The sequence below is a fragment of the Ornithorhynchus anatinus genome, chromosome 11 (genome assembly GCF_004115215.2).
Source record: "Ornithorhynchus anatinus isolate Pmale09 chromosome 11, mOrnAna1.pri.v4, whole genome shotgun sequence".
Taxonomy (NCBI): domain Eukaryota; kingdom Metazoa; phylum Chordata; class Mammalia; order Monotremata; family Ornithorhynchidae; genus Ornithorhynchus; species Ornithorhynchus anatinus.
Genome location: NC_041738.1, coordinates 55,738,689 through 55,760,855, shown reverse-complemented (window position 1 = coordinate 55,760,855; position 22,167 = coordinate 55,738,689). Strand labels below are relative to the sequence as shown.

Here is a 22,167-nt window from a genome sequence, read left to right as displayed (position 1 = left end):
GTGGCGCTCCGGACTGGTCCCGCCGGCTGAGGGGCAGGTCCACCTCCCCCGTCGCCCGCCCTGCACTTTCCCGCAGCGGGACCGGTGGTGTAAGGCAGTGCCGGACGTCAGGGGAGAGAGAGGTCGACGGGGTGAGCGGAAGGGATGATGGGGTCAGGCTTGGCACGTACCGTATACAAAGAGCGTGTAATCCGAATGAGAGGTCCCCACTACGTTGGACGCCTGGCAGCGGTAGGTTCCGTTATCTGTTTTGTTGAGATTGTTAATGACCAGGTTGGGCCCCGACACTACAGCGTGCTGAGGCAGATCGTCATCTACTCTCACCCAAGACACCATCACAGGCCTGTGGGGAGGAGGTAGGGGGGGAAAAAGACAAGTGGGATTACCATCTCTCACCCCACAGTAGCCACATCCAGCTCCCACTCCTCCTCCTCACGCCCCACCATGATGGCTCACACGAGGAGATACGACACATGTGACATTTAAGGCAACAAAACAGTCTTCCTCCTCTCCCCAAATTCCCACTCATCCTCTGAATCACCTTCTCTCCTTCCCCCTCCCGCTTTAGGGAAGAAGCGTCTTCCAGTCAGTGGTGTGCAGGAACCTCGTTATTTACAATTTATCCTAAACAAATGGGAGGGTCAACTGGTGCGATCTACTTTTCTGTCCTGCTGGGCGGTTTCACCCCAATCTAGACAGGAGAGAGCTCGCCCACCATTAACCATCTCATAAGTTAGATGGAAAAAAAAAATGAAACCATACTAGACTCCAGGCTGGTGGTGGATGGAGCGTGCAGTTAGGAATTGAAACTCAAAGATGTTGGCTCATAAGCAACATGGCCCTTTTAACTGGTTTGATGCTTCTCAGGAGAAATGGCTGTCTTTCTCGGCTCTGCCTGGGTGAAATGCGCTCTCAGTTCCTGGAAGATGCAATCGCTCTTCCTCTCCTTCAAACCCCGGACCAACTTCTTTTAATGTCTTTTGGCAAGCGGGTCCTGTCTGGTATTTCTCTCAAGCAAAGGCTATGAGATGGCTTCTTGCCTGGAGGGAAATGGGATGGCCAACGGAGAGGCTAGTGGGGAGGCCTACGGGAAGACTAGTGGAGAGGCCATCGGAGATTGGGAAGGCCACTGGGGAGGCCAGAGAGGAGGTCAGTGGAGGCCAAAGTGGCAGAGCTAGTGACTCACCACGGCATCTGTTGGTCTCCCACAGCTTTGCAGGGCCTGAGGGACAAGGAGTTTGCTTCCCCCGGAGAAGGTGGCCTTGAGGTGACTGGCTCTGTCAATCCAAGAGCCCATGAGATCCCCAGCAGGCCTAGGGCTGTCTTCCCAGCATCTTCAGCGCCTACCTATGGCCCCGGGGAACCTAGGCCACTGCCGGACACCCCAGGGACAGGGTCAGTCTCAGTCTCAAGGCTGGGGGATGTCTGAAAATCCTTGAGTACGGGAGGAGTCCGAGCCAGCTGCAACATCTGCTCAGTTCCCCCAGTGGCTCCAGGGGGGCAGGGACATGGCACCTGGCCCAGTTCTCGAGGCCAATGGCTACCCGGCAGCGCTACTGCGAGGACGGGTCCTTCCGGTTTTCCATCGGGCCGTGAAGATCCCGGGGAATTTACTATTTTTAATTACACATGGGCTCGTCGGCACGACCCAGTAAATTACGGAAAAATGAGTTGCGCACATGTCCTCCTTGCAGGCGGTGGGGACGGGCCTGCGACAGGCTGATCTAACGTCCTGCTGCTTGACAGCTGAAGCCGTCAGTGGGGGTGAGTGCTCACGATATTCCCCACAGTTAATAGCAAGTTAAATTACCATTTTTATGGGCTGCAATTTCATGAGAAAATAAATAGGCGGTCGAGGAGGAGGGGTGAGCCCTCCGTCTTCTCCTCTGTCTGGCTCTCCCTCACTTGGCCTGTGCAAAGCCCTGGCCCTTCAAGGATGCCGGTGGCCCCGGTGCCCGGGCCGACCCCACACGAGGGGCAGCTTCCACCCTGTGACTATCGACCCCTGCGTGGTCAGTCCAAAGGGGTGGGTGATTGGTAGGGGGCCGGACAGGCTTTCGGTGGGAGGGGCGGGTGTCTGTTCGTCTGCGGGGCCTGAGGGTCGCCGTTCAGCTCAAGACTCAAAGGCTCAACAGGCACGAGGGTTCCTGGTTGGTTAGTTGAGGTCCAGAGGTGGGGGAGGTTGTCCGAAGGATAGAAGCCACTCCCCGTTCTCCATCCTCAGCGCCCTGCAACCACAGCCCCGGGCAGTCCCAGGTACTGTCATCGCCACGGCTCAGGGCTGGCTTCTTGCAGGCAGGGAATGTGTCTATTTATTGTTATACTGTGCTCTCCCAAACACTTAGTTCAGTGCTCTGCACACAGTAAGCGCTCAATAAATACCACTGAATGAGTGAACTGCTGGGAGGCCGTGGCGGAGTCGCGATCTCCTGCGGCCAATGAGGAGCAGGAGTGCTATGCCCTCAGATTTTTATTTCTGGGGGGGCACTAGGATGTCCGGGCTCAGTGGGGAGGAAGTTTCCCAGAGCCTCTGGGGAGGCAGAAGTATCGAAAGGCCCCAGGGCATCATGGGGGAAGCTGCCACAGTGGCTGGTTTCAATGGTCAAATGGACCAGGTAATTCAGGACTAGCAGAAACAGGTCAGAGTGAGCCTCAGATGATGACCTCGATGTGGACAGTCCCATCCTCACTGGCTGGTGACTCCTCCATTTGCCAGGAAACCCTAGGAAAGAGCGGAACGCAGCCGCCCACTTGGCCCGAACTCAACTCTCCGGTGGAGCCATCTCCAATTCTGAGTCCCAGAGGCGTAGGGCTGCTGGTGGAGGATGGCAGTGGCCCACGCCGGGTTTAGGGTTACGGTTCGCCCTCAAGCTGGGGTTGGGGCAGGCTCCTGGGATTTTACATTTCATTAGCATCTCGGACTTTTTTTAATATTGTCCGTCTCCCCTTCTAAACTGTAAGCTTGTTGTGGGCGGAGAACGTGTTTGCTAACTGCGTCACAGTGAACTTTTCCAAGCGCTTAGTGCAGTGTTCTGCACACAGTAAGCGCTCAATAAATACCACCGATTGACTGATTTCACCCCTTCCGAGCAGCATGTTGCAGGCTACGTCTGCTCAGCCCTCCTTTAAATTCCCTCCTTGTCGGGAACAGGAAGGAGAGAGAAACGCTTGGAGCTTCATCTGGCGGCGAAAGCAAGAGGAGTTTCCGAGGAGCCCAGATTGGGTGCCTGGGAGTCGGGCCCCACCCACCCCTGGACGGGGAATGGGGGTCCCGGGCCGGCACCCCTACAGAGGACCAGTCCCCCCCGAAACCCGGCCCCACCTGGCAGTGCCTTCTCACACCGGCCAGGGCCCCGAGGACTTACGGGGGCTTCCCGATGACATCACACGTCAGCTCGAGTGCCTCTCCTTCCCGGTTTGGGCCCTGGAGCGGGTTCATCAACTGGATGTGCACCTGGGGCTTATCTGCACGACAACAACACAGAGCGTGGAGCTGAGCAGACGTTCCCTCCTGGCTGCGGCGGGCGCCCCGCCCCACGCTCACCCGTTCCTAATTAGTTCGTAATCCCGGCGTTGGCGCAAATTAAATTGACTAATAACTCTAAAGGGTGAAACGCGGAGAGATAAGCGATTCAAAAGCCAACGGTGCCGCATCAAACATTTCCTGTGAAAGACGTTTTGTTCCACTGAAGTTTATCGCCGAACTCACTCGAGCTAAAGGAAACTCATTTGCCTTCATGCTGAGGGGAGGCCGCGGATATCTGTGGCGCTCAGAACTGATACACTTTATCATATATCAGAGAGTACTGAATGACAACACTTGGTGACACTATTAATACATTGGACTTTTGGGGAGGCCCTAACGTTGGAAGAGGAGAGAGGAAAAAAACCTCAGTTCTGCCAATTAACTTGAAAGATACAATGGAGTCTGACAGACAAATACTCTCCCCGCCTTTGAAGTCTTATTGAAGGCACATCTCCTCCGAGAGGTCTTCCCTAAGTCCTCTTTTCCTTTTCTTCAACCTTCTTACGTGTCACCCTGACTCGCTCCCTCTATTCACCGCCCCCTCCCAGCCTCACAGCACTTATGTTCATATCTGTAACATTTATTTGGAGTAGTTTCTGTCTCCTCCACTAGACTCTAAGTTTGTTGCGGACAAGGAATGTTTCCGTTTATTATATTGTACTCTCACAAGAGCTCTACACACAGTGTGCTCTGTACAGTGCTCAGCACACAGTAAGTGTTCAATATATACGACTGACTGAGTCTACTCGGTCCAACTGAAGCACGGGAAAATCTGCAAAATTGATCAGGCCAGGATGTTCCGACCGATCGGCATTCAGAGACAGAGGGGTCAGGAGAATGCCAGTCCGGGGACCTCTTTTGTGGGAGGTGCCAAGTGATCTCCTTGGCACCTCCAAGGAGTGAGAAGCAGCGTGGCTCACTGGAAAGAGCCGGGGCTTTGGAGTCAGAGGTCATGGGTTCGAACCCCGGCTCTGCCACTTGTCAGCTGTGTGACTTTGGGCAAGTCACTTAACTTCTCGGTGCCTCAGTTCCCTCATCTGTAAAATGGGGATGAAGACTGCGAGCCCCACGTGGGACAACCTGATTCCCCTGTGTCTACCCCAGCGCTTAGAACAGTGCTCGGCACATAGTAAGCGCTTAATAAATACCAACATTATTGATCTGGCCCCGGGCACGCAGGATGTTGCCGGTTGAGGCTCCGCCTCCGGCCAAGTCTTTAAATGAGGGCAACATCCAGCTTTTCCGGCTGGAGATATTCTAGGATTTCACGGGCCTGGCCTCTCTCCCTGTCCTTGGCTAGTTCTCTCCCAACCACCTCTCCTACCCTCCCTGGGGCTCTCACATGCTCCTCTTCCCCGATCTGCCCCTCATCTCCTGGACAAAGACCAGCCGCCCCCCCCCCGCCGCGAATCACAGCCAAAACCACCACCAACGTGCAGGGGAATTAGAGACTTTCTCCAGCTAATGAATCGTTAGAACACACGGACAACAACAGAACCCATCCAAAATGGAACACTGGCTTTAATTGGCAGCCTTAGCTGGAGAGCTAGCAGCCTTCCAGATAGCAACCAGCCTGAGGTTTTATATTGGGCAGGCCGCTAAAGATGCTGGGATGCCCTTTCTTTTCCCCTGCTGCTTCCCCGCAAGAAGGGCATTTTCCGTCACTGTTGGCCAGGCTGACGCCGGAAGGCGCTAGAATCCAACTCTGCCGGGAAGATGGTGTCGGACCCGGGGGACTCTGCGAGCCAGAAGCCCAGATGGTCGCCAAAGGGTCTTCCCACCTGGGCGATCTCGCCTCAGACCCTTCTCTGGGAGGAACACATCGCTTCTGGCCATGTGGCATCAGAAAGGGCCATGGTGAGGACAGTGATGAGGCTCAACTGCCTGGCACTGACTCCTGGCTGAGAGAGTCTGCTGGCCCACCCTTTCGAGGGTCAGCTTAGAGGGAACGTTTGAAGTCACAGATCTCCCCGCCACCCAAAGCATCATGGCAGGCTGTGACTTCGGTGACCATCGGTGGGATCCTGCCTTGTCCAGTGTGCCCAGGTGCTCCCAGGCACCAAACTACGTTCTGGAGAATGCCATGAAAGAGGCTAGGGACATCACCAACCGTGCCACGGATATGGGTTATTATTACTGTGGTATTTGTTAAGCATGTTATGTTTCCAGCACTGTTCTAAGCACTAAGTGAAGATACAAGTTAATCGGGTTGGACACAGTCTCGGGCTCAGAGGTCCAAATAGGAGAGTTCTCTTCTAACCTGTCGCTCTAAGGGAACGTCAGCGATCAGCGGGGGCCAGGGTTCTCTAGACACAGTTTGGGAGCCACAGGAAGGAGGACGGGAAGAGCCAGGACAAAGAAGGCGGGAGGAAGGGGGATGGCTGGCTAGCCAATAGGTTGCACTGAAGACAGTTTCGCCAAAGCGCGGGGCAGCCCTCGTGGGTCTGTCACCGTCGGGTGGCCCTCAAAATCCCACTCGGCTCCCAGGGAAAGATCAAAATGGCCCAAGAAGTCGTGGCAAACCAGGAAGCACGCTGGAACCAGAATCAGATGACCCTGGGGGCAGAGTGAACCCAAGCTGGAAACCGCCGGAACCCTCGGGCTGAAATTTAAAGCTTGTCGTTTGCCTGCAGGTCAATCTCTGACCTGCCGGAGGGTCAGATCTTCCATGTGTTGCCGGACGATGCCCTGATCGTTAAGTGGGAGTGGGCGGCTTCCCGGACTGTCTGTTGGCTATCTTATCCCGTTCATTTACAAGCAAATAGATAGGGTGCATTCAAGGGACAGGATTCACGTGCAAAACTGTCACCTGTACACTTTCCCAGTGGTTAAAATGTTCTGCCTAAGCTTCTAGGGAAGCAGCGTAGGGAGGGTTTTACAGGCTCAGCTTCCATTAATAATAAAGGGTGTTGAAAATCGAATCCACCCTGCCTCCTCAGCAGAACTACATTTGTTTTAGCCAAATGACTTTTTTAGGCTTCTAATGAGCTGTTTACCGGTTGTCAGTGACTTGCAAGAATCAGAGGAGGCTCAGGCCCGAGGTCTCCCTGTACCTGGATCTCAAGGGCGGATAGCGGGAAATCACCCAAATGATACCTTCCGTTTCAACACCTCATTGGACTGATGTTGTTTCCCGGTTGGCAGCGGAGGGAGAGCTGCCCGGTTTGGGTAACACTGCCGTGGCCACAGCCCTTCAAACGGCACGTCAGAAAGGTCAACATTCACATTGGTCCATTCTCCGGGAAGCTGACCTTCTCCCCGCTCTCTCTGCCCTCTGTGTTGATCCACATAGCATTTCTGGGAATGTCGTCAGGTGGGCTCAATCAATCAGTTAGTGGTATTTATTGAGCACTTGCTGTGTGCAGAGCACTTGAGAGAGTATAATATAAGAGAGAAGGTAGAGATGAACCCTGCCCTCAAGGAGCTTTCACTGTAGAGGGGGAGAAAGACATTAAAATCAATTACAGATTTACAGGGCAGCCGAGGAAACGCCTTGCCCTCTCCAGCTCTGGGAGCAGGGTGGCAGAAATTCTCAGGAGGAAGAAAGGGAATTCTCATTCTCGGGGTAATCCAGGGACTCCACAGAGGCCCTGAAAGATGGTGGCTACCACAAGGGCATCAAGATAGAGCACGGGCCTGGGAGCAGAAGGACCTGGGTTCTAATCCTGGCTCCCCTGCCTGCCCGCTTTGGGACCTTGGGCAAGTCACTTTACTTCTCTGGGTCTCAATTCCCTCATCTGTAAAATGGGGATTAAGACCGTGAGCCCCATGTAGGACAGGGACTGTGTCCAACCTGATTAGCTTGAAGCGACCCCAGTGCTTAGTACAGAGTCCCGCACATAGTAAACCCTTCACAAATACCATAAAAAACATAAAAAGATGCTCAAGAATCCAGATGGCCGACGGGCACGTCCCTGAGGTTTTAATTCTGTCCATGAAAGCGGGGTCCTAATCCACCAAATACTTTCTCGAAACGGGTCCGGGAGTCGGGATTTATTTTTAAGTAATGAGGTAGGGCCGAGGAATCATTTTCCGCCTCAGCGGGTGTGCTAAGGCACCAGGCTAAAAGCCAGGTGACACTTCCCACCCAGCTGCAATAACTGTCCAGAAATGTACCACGCAGAGTGGCTTAATGTCATTATAAAACGGAACGGCTGTATAAAAAGAAGAAAAATAGTTCCGTCTGGGCACTTACAGAACATTAACGTCCCGTCGATGGCATCACCAACAGCCAATCAATTAAGCCGGAAAGCTGAATCTCTTTCATAAGACTGTGATTCTTTTTCTTTTATTAAAGAAAAGCGCCGTGAAAGAGCGCCATAAATGATATTTAGCAGGGCAGCCATAGCAGGGAAAACTCATTCTATGGCCAGAGTTATACACAGGGTTAAATACCAGGAGTCTTAAGGTCACACTACAGTAGCAACCAATTTGAAGAAACTTATTACAAAGCCATTCTGACTTGATAAGACTTTCTTTAAACGCACTTTGTCTCTATATAAAGGAAAAATATAAAAAGAAACTCTTAAAGAGGTTAGGCTGGCTTGCTGGCAGATTACAATTGATTTCATGCCAGTTTGACCTCGCACCACTTTCTATGATCTTTTCAGAAGAAGATGAAACTCGGGGCTCCGTAACCTATATTTCAATTTCCTATGTAAATGAAAAGTGGCACCATCTCCTCTCTGGATCACCCTACCCTCCGAGAATATCACTGACTGTCCAGAAAAAAAAAAAATCTTTTGAAAGGGGACTAGGGGAGGCCAAAGCCTTGACGTTGCTTACAGAAGCAGCGTGATTTAGTGGAAAGAGCTTGGGCTTGGGAGTCAGAGATTGTGGGTTCTAATCCCAGATCTGCCACTTGTCAGCTGTGTGACTTTTGGCAAGTCACTTAACTTCTCTGTGCCTCAGTTCCCTCATCTGTAAAATGGGGATTAAGACTGTGAGCCTCGTGTGGGACAACCTGATTAGCCTGTGTCTACCCCAGCGCTTAGAACAGTACTCTGCACATAGTAAGCGCTTAACAAATGCCAACATTATTATTAAAATGGGGATTGAGACTGTGAGCCCCACATGGGACAACGTGTATCTACCTCGTATCTCGTATCTACCCCAGCGCTGAGAACAGTCCTTGGCACATAGCGCTTAATAAATACCATCATCACCACTGACTTGGCGCCAAGCACTGTGCTCAGTGGCGGGGTGGATAAAACACAATTAGATCAGACCCAGTCAGACCCAGTGTGAACAATCAGCTCAAACCCTAAGAGGTAGGGATCTCCTAATTTTTACAGGTGGAGAAACTGAGGCCCAGAGAGGTGAAGGGACTTGCTCCACGCCACCCAGCAGGCCCCTCCAGCTCCCCCCTCCACTTTGTGCTCATCCCTCTCCCCGAGGCGGGGCAGAAGGGGAAGCTAAGGTCGGGGTTTAGAGAGGACTAGGCCAGCCAGAGACGCATTGCAGTTCCTTACACCACAAACCTTCCTTGGCACAAAGTAATCGCTCAGTAAATATCACTGATAGACTGACTGGAATCTGGGGCCTCGTGTTTCCCCACAAGGTGTTTTGGAATGGAGATGGGTAATTGCGCCGAGTGCGGAGGACGGGGGCAGGGCGGGGGGTTCAGGGTTGGGTTTCTGCCGTTGAGGAAGAGGCTGCAAAATGGCACAGCCTAGACTGGCATGGAGTTATCGGGGCCTAACTTTCCAGGCTGGCTGGGAAGACGAGCCCGGGAACGGAGTGGATCTGGTGGGTAAGTCCCGGCTGATCCGTGCCCCTTTCTGCTGTTCCAAAGCCGGCCCCGCTGGAGGCCCCGGTGCCGGGGTCCGGGTATGGCTCGTCGAAGACGGGGGGGAGCGTCTTCCAGGGGAGGGTTCCCGCCGCCGCCACTGTGCCGCAGTCACGGACCATTTTCTTTGCCGTTTGTCCTGTTTGTTTGGGAGGCTGGCGGCCTCCTGCCGGTGCAGCTCTCGAATGAATCTCCACCCTTAACCTTCTCCCGGAGAAAGGCTGGCGTGGGGGTGGGGGAAGGCCAGACAGTCCGGGGACCACGGGCTGTGCACATGGGACACGGACGCGTCCCGCGGCTGTCTCTTGGGGCGCGTCAAAATGACCGTTCACGGGACACAGCGGGATTTGCGTGCGGGGTTTTACGGCACAAGGTCCGGCCCTTCCGCTTTGCCCGCAGAGTACTAACTCCCCCGGCCTATTCTGGCTCTCTCTGGAAATTCTGGTCTAGAAACCGCGCGGGGCATTCTGGAGACCAGCCGGGGCCCGGAGCTACGGCCACTGTCAGCCTGTGAGTCGGCCATCAGTGGGGCCAAGGGACCACTTCCTTTACAGTGACCGCCTGGGGTCCAATTCCGTTCCTGTGGCTTCTCGGCTTCCTCGTCCTTTTTATTTTTGTTTTATGATATTTGTTAAGCGTTTACTAGGTGCCGGGCATTGAGCTAATTTACAAGCTAATCGGGATGGACACAGTACATGTCCCTCGTGAGGCTCACAGCCTTAATCCCGGTATTATAGATGAAGTAACTGAGGCACAGAGAAGTGCAGTGACTCGCTCAAGGTCACACGGAAGATAAGCAGCGTGGCTCAGTGGAAAGAGCCTGGGTTTCGGAGTCAGAGGTCATGAGTTCGACTCCCAGCTCTGCCACTTGTCAGCTGTGTGACTGTGGGCAAGTCACTTAACTTCTCTGTGCCTCAGTTCCCTCATCTGTAAAATGGGGATTAAAAGTGTATGAGCCCAACGTGGGACAACCTGATTACCCTGTATCTCCCCCAGCGCTTAGAACAGTGCTCGGCACCTAGTAAGCGCTTAACAAATACCAACATTATTATTATTATTAGAAGTGGGGAGCCGGAATTAGAACCCAGGTCCTCTGGCTCCCGGGTCTGTGCTCTTTCCACTAGGCCATGCAGCTTCTCTCTGATTTCCCTTGGGATCCAACGCGGCAAACAGTAGCGGTGCTCCTCTTTAGTGAATGCCCAATGGGGGCTAAGCACTGTGCTAAACACTCAGGACAACCCAAACCAATGGAGACGTACATTACCCAGCCGCAGAGATCTTAGGCTCTCTCTAGAGAGGCGGACGTAAAAGATATCTAGACAGTCATCGGTGTAAACAACTGAAAGTACAGTTGAATAAACCAGCCAAAAACAGGCTGGGGAGAGGGGATACACCTAGAAGCGCTTGCGAGATGCTACGACTTGGGATGGTGGGAACCCAAGTCCCAATCGGATCTTTCATCAGACACCACGCCCGACCCGGGGGCAAAGCGGAAAATTCCAATTTCCTCTACTAATCACGGTGGGATTGATTAAGAACTTACTATGTGGCGAAGCCTGTGCTAAGCACTGGGTGGATAGGCAAGTATTTAAGCGGATATAGTTTTTTTCCTACACGGGACTTCCCCATCTAAGAGGCCGAGAGAGGGTTATCTTAACCCCACTGTAGGGAACTGAGGCAGAGGGGTTAAGTGACTTGCCCAAGGTCACCCGGCAGGCTAGCGGCAGAGCTGGGATCAGAGACCGGTGTCCTTGACTTCCAGTCTTGTGGTCTTTTTACTGGACCCCACTGCCACTTGGCGAGGAGGAGGCCCTGGTACCAAGCTCTTCAGGGGTTCAGCCCCTTGACCACCCCCCCCTGCCTCAGCCCCAACCGAGCCCTGGACATTTACTGAAGCTTGGCACTAGATGAGAGGGTTAACAGGCTCTAAGACCCCAGAAGAGAGAAGAAATCTCACACGGGAGGCAAAGCAGGGTAGAAAATCCCTTTAACCGTTAGATCAAGAACCTCGCCCTGGTTAAAGCCAACCCTCTATCTTTCCCAGAGACCCAGCCACCTGTCAAGATCAATCTCGGTCGAGGTGAATGGCTTGTCCACATGACACTTAGATTTTTCAGCCCCTTTGAGTACTCTCCTAAGTGCTTAGTTCAGGGCTCTGCACGTAATAAATGCTCGGTAAATACCACCGATTGATTGGTTGTCAGGGACCGCTGCATGTTTCGCTTCATGGGAGGCCCACTACTTTGTCAAGCGCCATATAAAACCTCGCCATTTGCCAATTCACCTGATAAAGGAAAAATTGGGGGGAAAGGGGAGGAGGAAGCATGGAGAAGTAAGGGAGAAGGGGGAAATGAGGGGGGAGAAAAGAGAAGGGAGGGAGAGGCATGGACCAAAGCTGCAGATGGTCACCGATCAGGTTCTGAGGTGCAGCCCCATGGGAGCCGAGCGGGCCAAGGAGAGGCGCTCTCAGAAAGCTCTACGGCTTCTCCACCCTGAGCCGGAAAGCTGCTCCGACTTCCAGTTTTTCCCTTCCCCGGGTCTACGGAGCTCCTGTCGCTCGGCAGCAAGCGTTCATTTTGGTACCGATAAAGAACGGGCTTTGATCGGCTCCTGCCCACTGAGAGGGGAGTGGGAGACAGCGGAACGCCCTGGGGACGCTGGATGAGCAGAAATATGGATTTCTAAAAACCACGGCTCCAGCCCGTCAATAAAGCCCATTTTCAAAACGACGGGCGTACACCCGACGGGGCGGGGAGCTTGTGCCGGAAAAACATCGCCCATGGAGGAGGGGAGGCTGGGGCGGGGCGTGGGGTGCTAGATGGAGGTCCTGGAGAGCTGTCTGGACCAAGGGCCCCCAGATCGTCTCCCCATATTCCCTTCCCATCGTCAGAGAAGTCCCCGGTGGGATCCAATCTTCTCTCTGGGCTGCGGCTTCTAGCTTGGAATGCTGCTGCTGAGGCGTTGCCGGGACAACAGTGATAACGATAACGACTACGGTTTTTGTTAAGCACTTATTATGAACCGAGCACTGTGCTAAACGCTATGGGGTAGATCCAAGACAATCAGATTGGACACTGTCCCTGCCCCGTGTGGGGTTCACCATCTCAGGGGGAGGACAGACCCCCATTTTAAAGATGAGGAAACGTGAGGCTCAGAGAAGTTAAGGGACTCGGCCAAGGCCACACAGGAAGCCGGTGATGGAGCTGGGATTGGGGTTTCTGTGAGCGCCCAGGTGGAGACTGTCCCAGTCTCGCAGGGCAGGGTGAGGGTGTTCCAAAGCCCCATCGGTGGCCAGCTGGCCACCCGTGCTGGCCGTGGCTCAAGAACCGAGGGCTCCGGGGGATGAAGGGTCTGGGGTCCAAGTGGTCCCCGTGCCCGGTCCCGATTTGAAATCCCAGTCAGGGAGTAGGGTTTTTCGGTCTTCCACATCTTCCCGCATCCCGCTGAGATGCCCTCCCCGAGCCGCAGGACGAAAGGGAGAGCCGGACCTTGTCCCCACAGGAACGGCCCTCTGTCCCCGTCACACTCTTCTAAGGAAGTCTCATTAATGAGCTCGCAAACGAGCACCCAACTGGGAAATGTCACAAACAAGAGTGGCTAATGCCCCAGAAAATCAAATAACTCAACACTTGGCTGCATGTGGGGCCTTTCATATTTACAATGGAAAAAAAACCCGAAGAATAGGAAAAAAATAACAAAAACCTCGTTTGAAATCTCTGATTCAGAAGGGGTCAACACCTCGCTGAACAAAACAACTCATTTACTTATGTTCTGAAATCTCCAGATGATAAATTACATCGATGCTAATCACTTCAATGCATACCGCGCAATTAATATCTGTGCTCGCCAGAAACATACGGATTTTGGAGAGTGTGACGGCATCCACATCTGGCCGACCCCACGGTGGAATTGGACACCCGCTGACCGCCGCCGGCCCCGTGGCCAACAGCTGCCAGAAGGGCCAGGAGGAAACCCGGCTCGGTGGAGCGGGAGGTCGACACCGAGCTCCCCGATGGCCACCTGGAGCCCCGCCTCCGCTGCGGGTCAGCCCTCGGCCCCGAGAGGCAGCCTTGGGCTTTCACGGCTTTGCTCCATTTAGGAGAAGTGGCGGGATCGAATTCCCCTTGGATCTCAAACCATTTCCCGAGGTGGATCCAGCCCCCAGTGAGGAACAGGTGACTCCATCGCTGGGCATTATGGGTCAAGGTGAATTTTATCATTTTATTTTTACGGTATCTGTTAAGCCGTGCTATACGCCAGCCACTGTTCTAAGGGGTGGGGTAGATACGAGCTTATCGGGTTAGAAACGGTCCCTGTCTCACATGGGGCTCAGAGTGTTATTATTAATCCCCATTTTACAAATGAGGGAACTGAGGTTAAGTGACTTGTCCAAGGTCACAGAGCAGACAAGTGATGGAGCTGGATAAGAATGCCCCCTCCCCCGCAATGTGTCAAGCCTGCATCCATGGGGCAGAGTTCTTTCCTGGCTCTTCCTGTTAGTTGGCACAACACCAAGCTGCTCACTCTGCCTCGCTTTCACCTCTCTTGCCATCAACCCCTCACTCACGCTCTCCCTCTTACCAGGAACTCCCTCCCCCTTCACATCTAATAGACCACCCCTCTCCCCCCCTTCCAAGTCCTAAAATCACATCTCCTCCAGGAAGCCTTCCTCAAATAATCTCTCATCTCTCCACCTTATTTTCCCTCCCTTTAAATTCATACCCTGTGTACGTTACAACCCGCCCCATCTCCCGCCCCAAAGCACTGATGTATATATCCTCATTCTCTCCCCCTTTCCCCACCTGTAATTCATTTTAACGTCCGTCTCCACGACGAGACTGTAAGCTCCTTGAAGGCAGGATCGTGTTTGCCTACTCTATTTTACTCTCCCAAGGGCTTAGTAAGGAGCACTGCACAAAGTAAGCAATCAATAAACACAGTTGATTTGACTGGCACATTGTAAGCACTTAACAAATACCATAAAAAATAAAATAAATACGATCGACTGACTGGTAAGACCAGCCCTGGGGCAGGCACGAGTCCCCGATCGCTCGGCCTCTGGGCGGGCACTGAGCTTGGTCACGGCCCCTCGCAGGAAGATGCCCCGGCAGAGGGTTGGCATGACCATCAGGGCCTGGGGAGGGGAGGAGAGGAGAGACAGGATGGATTCGCTCAGGTCTCCCAAAGGGGTGAATGTGTTATTAAAGCTAATGGTGCCCTACACGAAAGTTAATGGAGATTAAGTTTGCGTAAATGAATTACACATTAGCAAAGTCACAAGGAACCTACTATCTGCCAATTGAGGTAATATCTGATCATTTCTGTTTTCCCATTATAGGGACATTTCTCCACATCAGTCTCAGTGAGATGAAAATGATAAGCAGGATGCCCATAACGAAGCACCCTAATGAAGTGGGGGAAATGAACGAACAAGAGCCCGCTGCCAGTTGTGTTTCGGTGTGGCTGGGTCACGATCTGATTGGGAGTATGGGGTCTCGCTGATCCCCGCCCCCTCGGGCCACTGATCCCTCGTGCGGTAATAACATTATGAATTTATACAAATAATGAGGATGATAATAATAAGTATGGTATTTGTTAAGCACTTCCTATGCGCATACTAAGTGCTGGGGTGAATACAAGAAAATCGAGTTGGACATCATCTCCGTCAATTACCTCATCTGTAAAATGGGGAATAAGACCGTGAGCCCTAAGCGGGACAGGGACTGTGTCCAATCTGATTTGCTTGTATCCACCCCAGTGCTTAGTACAGTGTCTGGCACGAAGTAAGCACTTAACAAATACCATCATTATTATTATTACTATTATCCTGCATAGGGCTCACAGTCTTAATGCTCATTTTACAAACGAGCTAACTGAGGCTCACACAAGGGAAGTGCCTTGCCTGAAGTCACAGAGCAGACAGGTGGTGGAGCAGGGATTAGACCCAGGACGATGTGCTTGTATCCACCCCAGTGCTCAGTACAGTGTCTGGCACATAGTAAACACTTAAATACCATCATTATTATCATTATCATCCTGCATAGGGCTCACAGTCTCAATGCTCATTTTACAAACGAGCTAACTGAGGCTCACACAAGGGAAGTGCCTTGCCCGAGGTCACAGAGCAGACAGGTGGTGGAGCAGGGATTAGACCCAGGACCTTCTGACTCTCCTGCATTGACCTCCGACTCCCTCGGGCCCCCAGAGGGCCTTCGGATCCACACCCTATGGGAACGGTAGAACAGCTGACCCCGGAAGATGCTTTCATCCCTTGAGGCCGCGGCCCGGCCCACCCGCCCACCCTCGGGCCCGGCGTACTCACACTGCACTTCCAGGTAGCGCTGCGTCTGCATGTCTTTAACGGCGGGGTGATCCACCAGGCAGATGATCGGGACGCCGTCGTCCTCCTTGTCCACTGTCAGCATGAGCTGGCTGGTCACGGTGTACATGTCTGACCATTCCTCCACCTCCGACTTGCCTGGGGGAGGGGGAAGGGGGGGGACACGGACCCAGACGGTGGGCGTGAGCGGGTCCCGACCTCTGCCCCGTTGCTCCCGGCCACCTCCTTTCTTGACGTGAAGGCCGCGGCCACCACCTCTCCTGGCTGAGCCAACGGGCCCTGCCTGGAGCATAATTATCACCCTCCTTGTCCTTCTCCTTTCCTCTAGGCTCCTCCTCCCCACCCCCCAAACCAAAGAGCGGAGGGGTGAGTCCTCCGGGGCGAGTGCTCGAAGCAGGGGCCGAACCCGAGGCCCATCTCCGCTCAAAACCCCCTAGAGCTGTCATAAGGTTGAAGAATTCCAGGACGGCATCCAAAATCCTAAGCCCTTAAATCAACAGAACTATAAACAATCTCCCCCTTCGCTCCCCTCCATCATCAACAATTAAAAGGGAAAGTGACTAAATGGATTTACATAATTTAAATAGTAATTAAAATGTTTAAACTGCGAGCCCGTGGAAGGCCGGGGGAACGCGGCGGTGGCGGCGTGCTGGAGCGGAGTGTGGCGGGCAGCTCCGAGCCAGGAGGGACCACCTTCCGAGAACACTGAGGGGTGGCCGGGGGCGGGGGGAGACTCCGGGGTGGGGGAATGAGGGGGCCTGCAGGGCGCTTGGGCCGCCCAGTCCCCGAACTGGCCCTAGCAGGGATCTGACAAACCACCAAGTGGGAAGCGGCGTGGCCTAACGGATAGAGCATGGGCCCGGGAGTCAGCGGGACCTGGGTTCTAAACCCGGCTCTGCCGTGTGTCTGGTGTGGGACCTTGGGCAAGATACTTCACTTCTCTGGGCCTCAATTCCCTCATCTGCAAAATGGGGACGAAGACTATGAGCCCCATGTGGGACAGAGACTGTGTCCTACCTGATTAGCTTGTATCTACCCCAGCCCTTAGTACGGGGCGCGGCACGCAGTAAGCATTTAACAAATACCTTAAAAAAACAACTGGTTTTCGGTTTTGGGTCGACTTAAGTGCTCTGCACACAGAAAGCTCTCAATCGATACTACTGAATGGGTGATGACTGATTCAGGGTCCCTCAGGGGTTCACGGCTTGACTGTCCCGGTTCCTGCTGTATGGTTCAAGGGAGAGACCCCCCCCCTTCATTCCCAAACCGGGAGGGGAACGGATGAGGAAAGCAGAGACAACCCTGAAGAACCTCAGCTTTTATGGGCGCCCGTCTGGAGACGCGAGGAGGGGAGGGTCTCAATTCTGAAAGGCCTTTCTCAGCGGCACCCTGGCAGGGGAGGCCCGTTTTAGTCTGACTCTTCCCGGCAAACCCAGCCAGTGACGGTCAGCCTCACCCCGGCTAGGTATGAGCGGGGGGATGGATCCGCACCCAGGACCTCAATGGAACCCGAGGATCTGGGCAGCTCATGGGGAGAGAGCAGATGGAAGAATAGCGGGGAGACTGACCGGAGAACCTGGCGATGAGAAGGAATGGGGAAAATAATAGCTGTGGTATTGGTAGTAAGCGCTTAACAAATACCAGCATTATTATTATTTGTTAAGGGCTTTCTAGATGTCTGTGCTAAGCACGATATAATAATAAAAATAATAATGTTGGTATTTGTTGAACGCTTACTTGGTGCAGAGCACTGTTCTAAGCACTGGGGTAGATACAGGGTCATCAGGTTGTCCCACGTGAGGCTCACAGTCTTCATCCCCATTTTGCAGATGAGGTAACTGAGGCCCAGAGAAGTGAAGTGACTTGCCCACAGTCACACAGCTGACGAGTGGCAGAGCCGGGATTCGAACCCATGACCTCCGACTCCCAAGCCCGGGCTCTTTCCACTGAGCCACACGGTTTCTCTTATAAACAGATCCCATGGGGCTCACAGTCCAACTAGGAGGGGGAACGGGTATCATACCCCCATTTTACCGATGAAGAAACTGAGGCCCAAAGAGGCAAAGTGACTTGCCCAAGGTCCCCCGGGTGCAGCCGGGATTAGAAGCCAGGGTCCACTAGTCCGGGTGACGGGTGGGTCAGGAGAAGGAGTGTATTAACCTCCGGCTGACAGCAATCTCCCAGGTCACTGCTATGGGTGGGGAGAGGTCAATCCCACTCTATTTTCCCTCCAATCAATCGATGGTATTCATCGAGTGCGAACCTTGTGCGTGGCACTTTACTAAGAGCTATGGAAAGCACAATACACCAGAGATGGTAGCGTGACTCAGTGGAAAGAGCCCCGGCTTGGGAGTCGGAGGTCATGGCTTCGAATCCCGGCTCTGTCACTCGTCAGCTGTGTGACTGTGGGCAAGTCACTTCACTTCTCTGTGCCTTAGTTACCTCATCTGTAAAACGGGGATGAACTGTGAGCCTCACGTGGGACAACCTGATTCCCCTGTATCTACCTCAGCGCTTGGAACAGTGCTCTGCACGTAGTAAGCGCTTAACAAAAACCAACACTATTATTATTATTGAGCAGAGGGTCGGAGGTCGTCAATCTGTTGCTCCTTGGCTTCTCAGGCCGCGCTACCCTCCCGCCCTCCCGCCCCCAAGTCCGGTGACAGCACCCATCTACCGGTCAGCTCCTTGTTTCCTTTGAACCATCGGAGGGTGGTGGCAGGTTTGCTGGCCATGGCTGTGCAGTTCACCTCGATCTCCTCGCCCTCCACCGCCGTGTCCTTCTGGATGTCGATGATCAAGTTCCGGGGCGGGACTGCAAACACACAATGGGGCCCGGTCAGAGAAGGAGCAGGTGGGGAATACCGAGGCGCTGAGCGATGCGGCGGGTGGAAGCCCGCGCTCTCGGGGCAATGGGACACCTGCGCTCCTAGGGCAGTTTACGAACGCGTTTCCGGTGCAATGCCCGCACGTAATCCCAGAGCACTGAACACGTGTGCTCCCAGGGCACTTAACGCATGCACTGGAGAAGCAGCGTGGCTCAGTGGAAAGAGCCCGGGTTTGGGAGTCAGAGGTCGTGGGTTCTAATCCCGGCTCTGCCACTTGTCAGCTGTGTGACTGTGGGCAAGTCACTTCACTTCTCTGTGCCTCAGTTACCTCATCTGTAAAATGGGCATTAAGACTGTGAGCCCCCACGTGGGACAACCTGATTACCCTGTATCTCCCCCAGCGCTTAGAACAGTGCTCTGCACATAGTAAGCGCTTAACAAATACCAACGTTATTATTATTATTATGCATTCCCAGTGCTCTCGGAGTACTGGACACACGTGCTCCCGGGGCACTTAAATGCATGCACTCCCGGAGCACTGGACGCGTGTACTTCTGGGGCACTGCGTACACGTGCTCCCAGGGCACTAGATATGTGCATTCCTGGATCACTGGACACGTGCTCTCAGAGCACTGGACACGTACAGTCCCGGTGCACTGGACACATGCACTGCTGGGGCACTGGGTGACACTGGGAACAGGAGAAGAACGCTGGCTCATTAGCTCGCTTGGTCTGGCCGGAGCTTCGCCCGAATCTGGGCCTAAAATGGTCATCCAGACCCTGTCACCCACCACCCCCACTCCCACCTCCTGCCATGAATACGCCAACTGCATTTACTTTTCAAAGCTCTCTCACACCCACCTCTCTCATTTTCTCCTCCAAACATTCCTGGGGGAGAGAGGCCGCTGCTATCGCCTCCACTTTCCGGATGAGGAAACCGAGGCCAGGGAGGTGATAATGTTGGTATTTGTTAAGGGCTTACTATGTGCAGGGCACTGTTCTAAGCGCTGGGGTAGATACAGGGGAATCAGGTTGTCCCACCTGAGGCTCACCGTTAATCCCCATTTTACAGACGAGGTAACTGAGGTACAGAGAAGTTAAGTGACTTGACCACAGTCACACAGCTGACAGGTGGCAGAGCCGGGATTCAAACTCATGACCTCTGACTCCCAAGTCCGTGCTCTTTCCAATGAGCCACGCTGCTTCTCTAAGTGCTTAGAGAAGTGCTCCTAAGTGCTTAGTACAGTGCCCCGCACACAGCAAGCGCTCAGCAAATATTATCGATGATGACTGTGGGCGTACCATTGATTGATGGATGGATTGATTGAACTCCATTTTGGCAAGTAACTCTCCATGCTGAGTGCCGCCTCTGCATTAATAATAATGATAATAATGTTGGTATTTGTTAAGCGCTTACTATGTGCCGAGCACTGTTCTAAGCGCTGGGGTAGACACAGGGGAATCAGGTTGTCCCACGTGGGGCTCACAGTCTTAACCAGCGTGGCTCAGTGGAAAGAGCACGGGCTTTGGAGTCAGGGCTCATGAGTTCGAATCCCAGCTCTGCCACTTGTCGGCTGTGTGACTGTGGGCAAGTCACTTAACTTCTCCGTGCCTCAGTTCCCTCATCTGTAAAATGGGGATTAAGACTGTGAGCCCCACGTGGGACAACCTGATTCCCCTATGTCTACCCCAGCGCTTAGAACAGTGCTCGGCACATAGTAAGCGCTTAACAAATACCAACATTATTATTATTAACCCCCATTTTACAGATGAGGTAACTGAGGCACCGAGAAGTTAAGTGACTTGCCCAAAGTCACACAGCTGACAAGTGGCGGAGCTGGGATTCGAACCCATGACGTCTGACTCCAAAGCTCTTTCCACTGAGCTACGCTGCATTAGATGCCGGAGGAAAGGCATTCTTGGGCAGAAGTCCTGGGGAGAAGCAGCATGGCCTAGAGGGCACAGTAGCAGCCTGGGAGTCAGAGGACCCGGGTTCTAATCCTGGCTCTGCCCATCGTATGCTGTGTGACCTTGGGTGAGTCACTTAACTTCTCCGTGCCTCGGTTCTCCTGATCTCCTTCCTACTTAGACTATGAGTCCCAAGAGGGACAGGGACTATGTCCAACCTACTTCACTTGTATCTACCCAGCACTTAGAACAGTGTTCGTGTTATATTGCACTTCATCTTCATCACCCTATTAATTTTGTTTAATGAGATGTACATCACCCTGATTCTATTTATTTGCCATTGTTTTTACGAGATGTTCTTCCCCTCGACTCCATTCATCGCCATCGTTCTCCCGATGCCCGTCTCCCCCGATTAGACCGTAAGCCCGTCAAACGGCAGGGACCGTCTCTATCTGTTGCCGACTTGTTCGTTCCAAGCGCTTAGTACAGTGCTCTGCACATAGTAAGCGCTCAACACATACTATTGAATATTGCACTCTCCCAAGCAGTCAGTACAGCGCTCTGCACCCAGCAAGTGCTCAATAAATAAGACTGACACACAGTAAGCATTTAATACCATAAATAAAAAAATAACTCTTTAAGTCTGAACTCCCCCCGAGTGTCCAACGTCAACCTCAAAGCCCCCGGGACCGAAGGAGACCGAAGCGGAGAGAGGCAGGGAGCGGAAGGCATGCGAACAAGATGTAAGCGAAAGCCGACGTCGGAACAGCCCGGCTGTTCACTCTGCCTCCGTAAAATCCAAATCAAGAGGAAGTCCGAGACCACCGGGGCGTGCGGAGAGATCCGTGCCCTGACCACTAGGAATAAGCAGATACACGGCTCGGGCTTCTGATGAATGTTTCTCAGCTCAGAAGAGAAACAAGAAATTAAATATGTATAAACATGCCATCTCGATGATCAAGTTGAATAATAAATCTCTGGTTCTGCTTCAATAAATTATGGGATTAAACCACATATTTGGGATCTCCAACTGTTCCAATCCAACAGGAAAATTCTACCTATAGGGACACTAATCACATTCCTACAGGGGGAGGCAGAAAATGTACAAGAAAAATATTTGTCGCATACATGTCTCTCTCCACCAGGCAGTGGGAGAGGAAGAAGGCTTCTCTTCTATTGTCGCCGCCAAAGAGAATAAAAAGAAAACAGGACTCCCGGCAGAGAAGCGGCGTGGCCTAGTGGAGAAAGCACGGGCCTGGGAGTCGGAAGGACCCGGGTTTTAATCCTGGCTCCGCCACTTGTCTGCTGTGTGACCTTGGTCAAGTCACTTTACTGTGCCTCGGCTATCTCATCTTTAAAATGGGGATTAAGACCGAGAGACCCATGTGGGACGGGGACAGTGTCTAACCTGATAAACTTGTATCTAACCCAGAGTTTAGAGAATACCAAGAGATCGAGGGGAAAGAAGCACGTTTGGGAGTCAGAGGATCTGGGTGCTAATCCTGATTCCTGCCACCTAGTTGTTGTAAGACTTTGGGAAAGTCTTCTTCTCTGGGTCTCAGTTCCCTCAGCTGTCAGGGGATTCAATCCCTGGTCTCCCTCCCTTTTAGGGGGTGTCCTATTTGGGACAGGGATCTTCCCTTGCGTCAACCAACAGAACCTCCACCTTCTTATTTTGCATCTACCCCAGTGCTTAGCACAGTAGTTGGCCCTAGCACATGCTTATCAAATACCCCAATTATTATTATTGCTTGCTTTTTAATAGTACTTGTGAAGT

The 22,167-nt window shown here is 53.0% G+C and overlaps 1 protein-coding gene across 5 annotated transcripts in view; it reads right to left on the bottom strand.

The window, feature by feature from the left end:
- Positions 1-22,167, bottom strand: part of CADM1 (cell adhesion molecule 1) — a 334,381-nt gene that overhangs the window by 35,637 nt on the left and 276,577 nt on the right. For all 5 annotated transcript variants that reach the window (XM_029074757.2, XM_039913615.1, XM_039913616.1 and 2 more), the window contains exons 4-7: positions 18,332-18,469; positions 15,637-15,792; positions 3,366-3,465; positions 171-343 (exon numbers count right to left, since the gene is read on the bottom strand). In XM_029074757.2, coding sequence (XP_028930590.1) covers positions 171-343; positions 3,366-3,465; positions 15,637-15,792; positions 18,332-18,469 — 567 coding nt within the window. The remainder of the gene's footprint in view (positions 1-170; positions 344-3,365; positions 3,466-15,636; positions 15,793-18,331; positions 18,470-22,167) is intronic.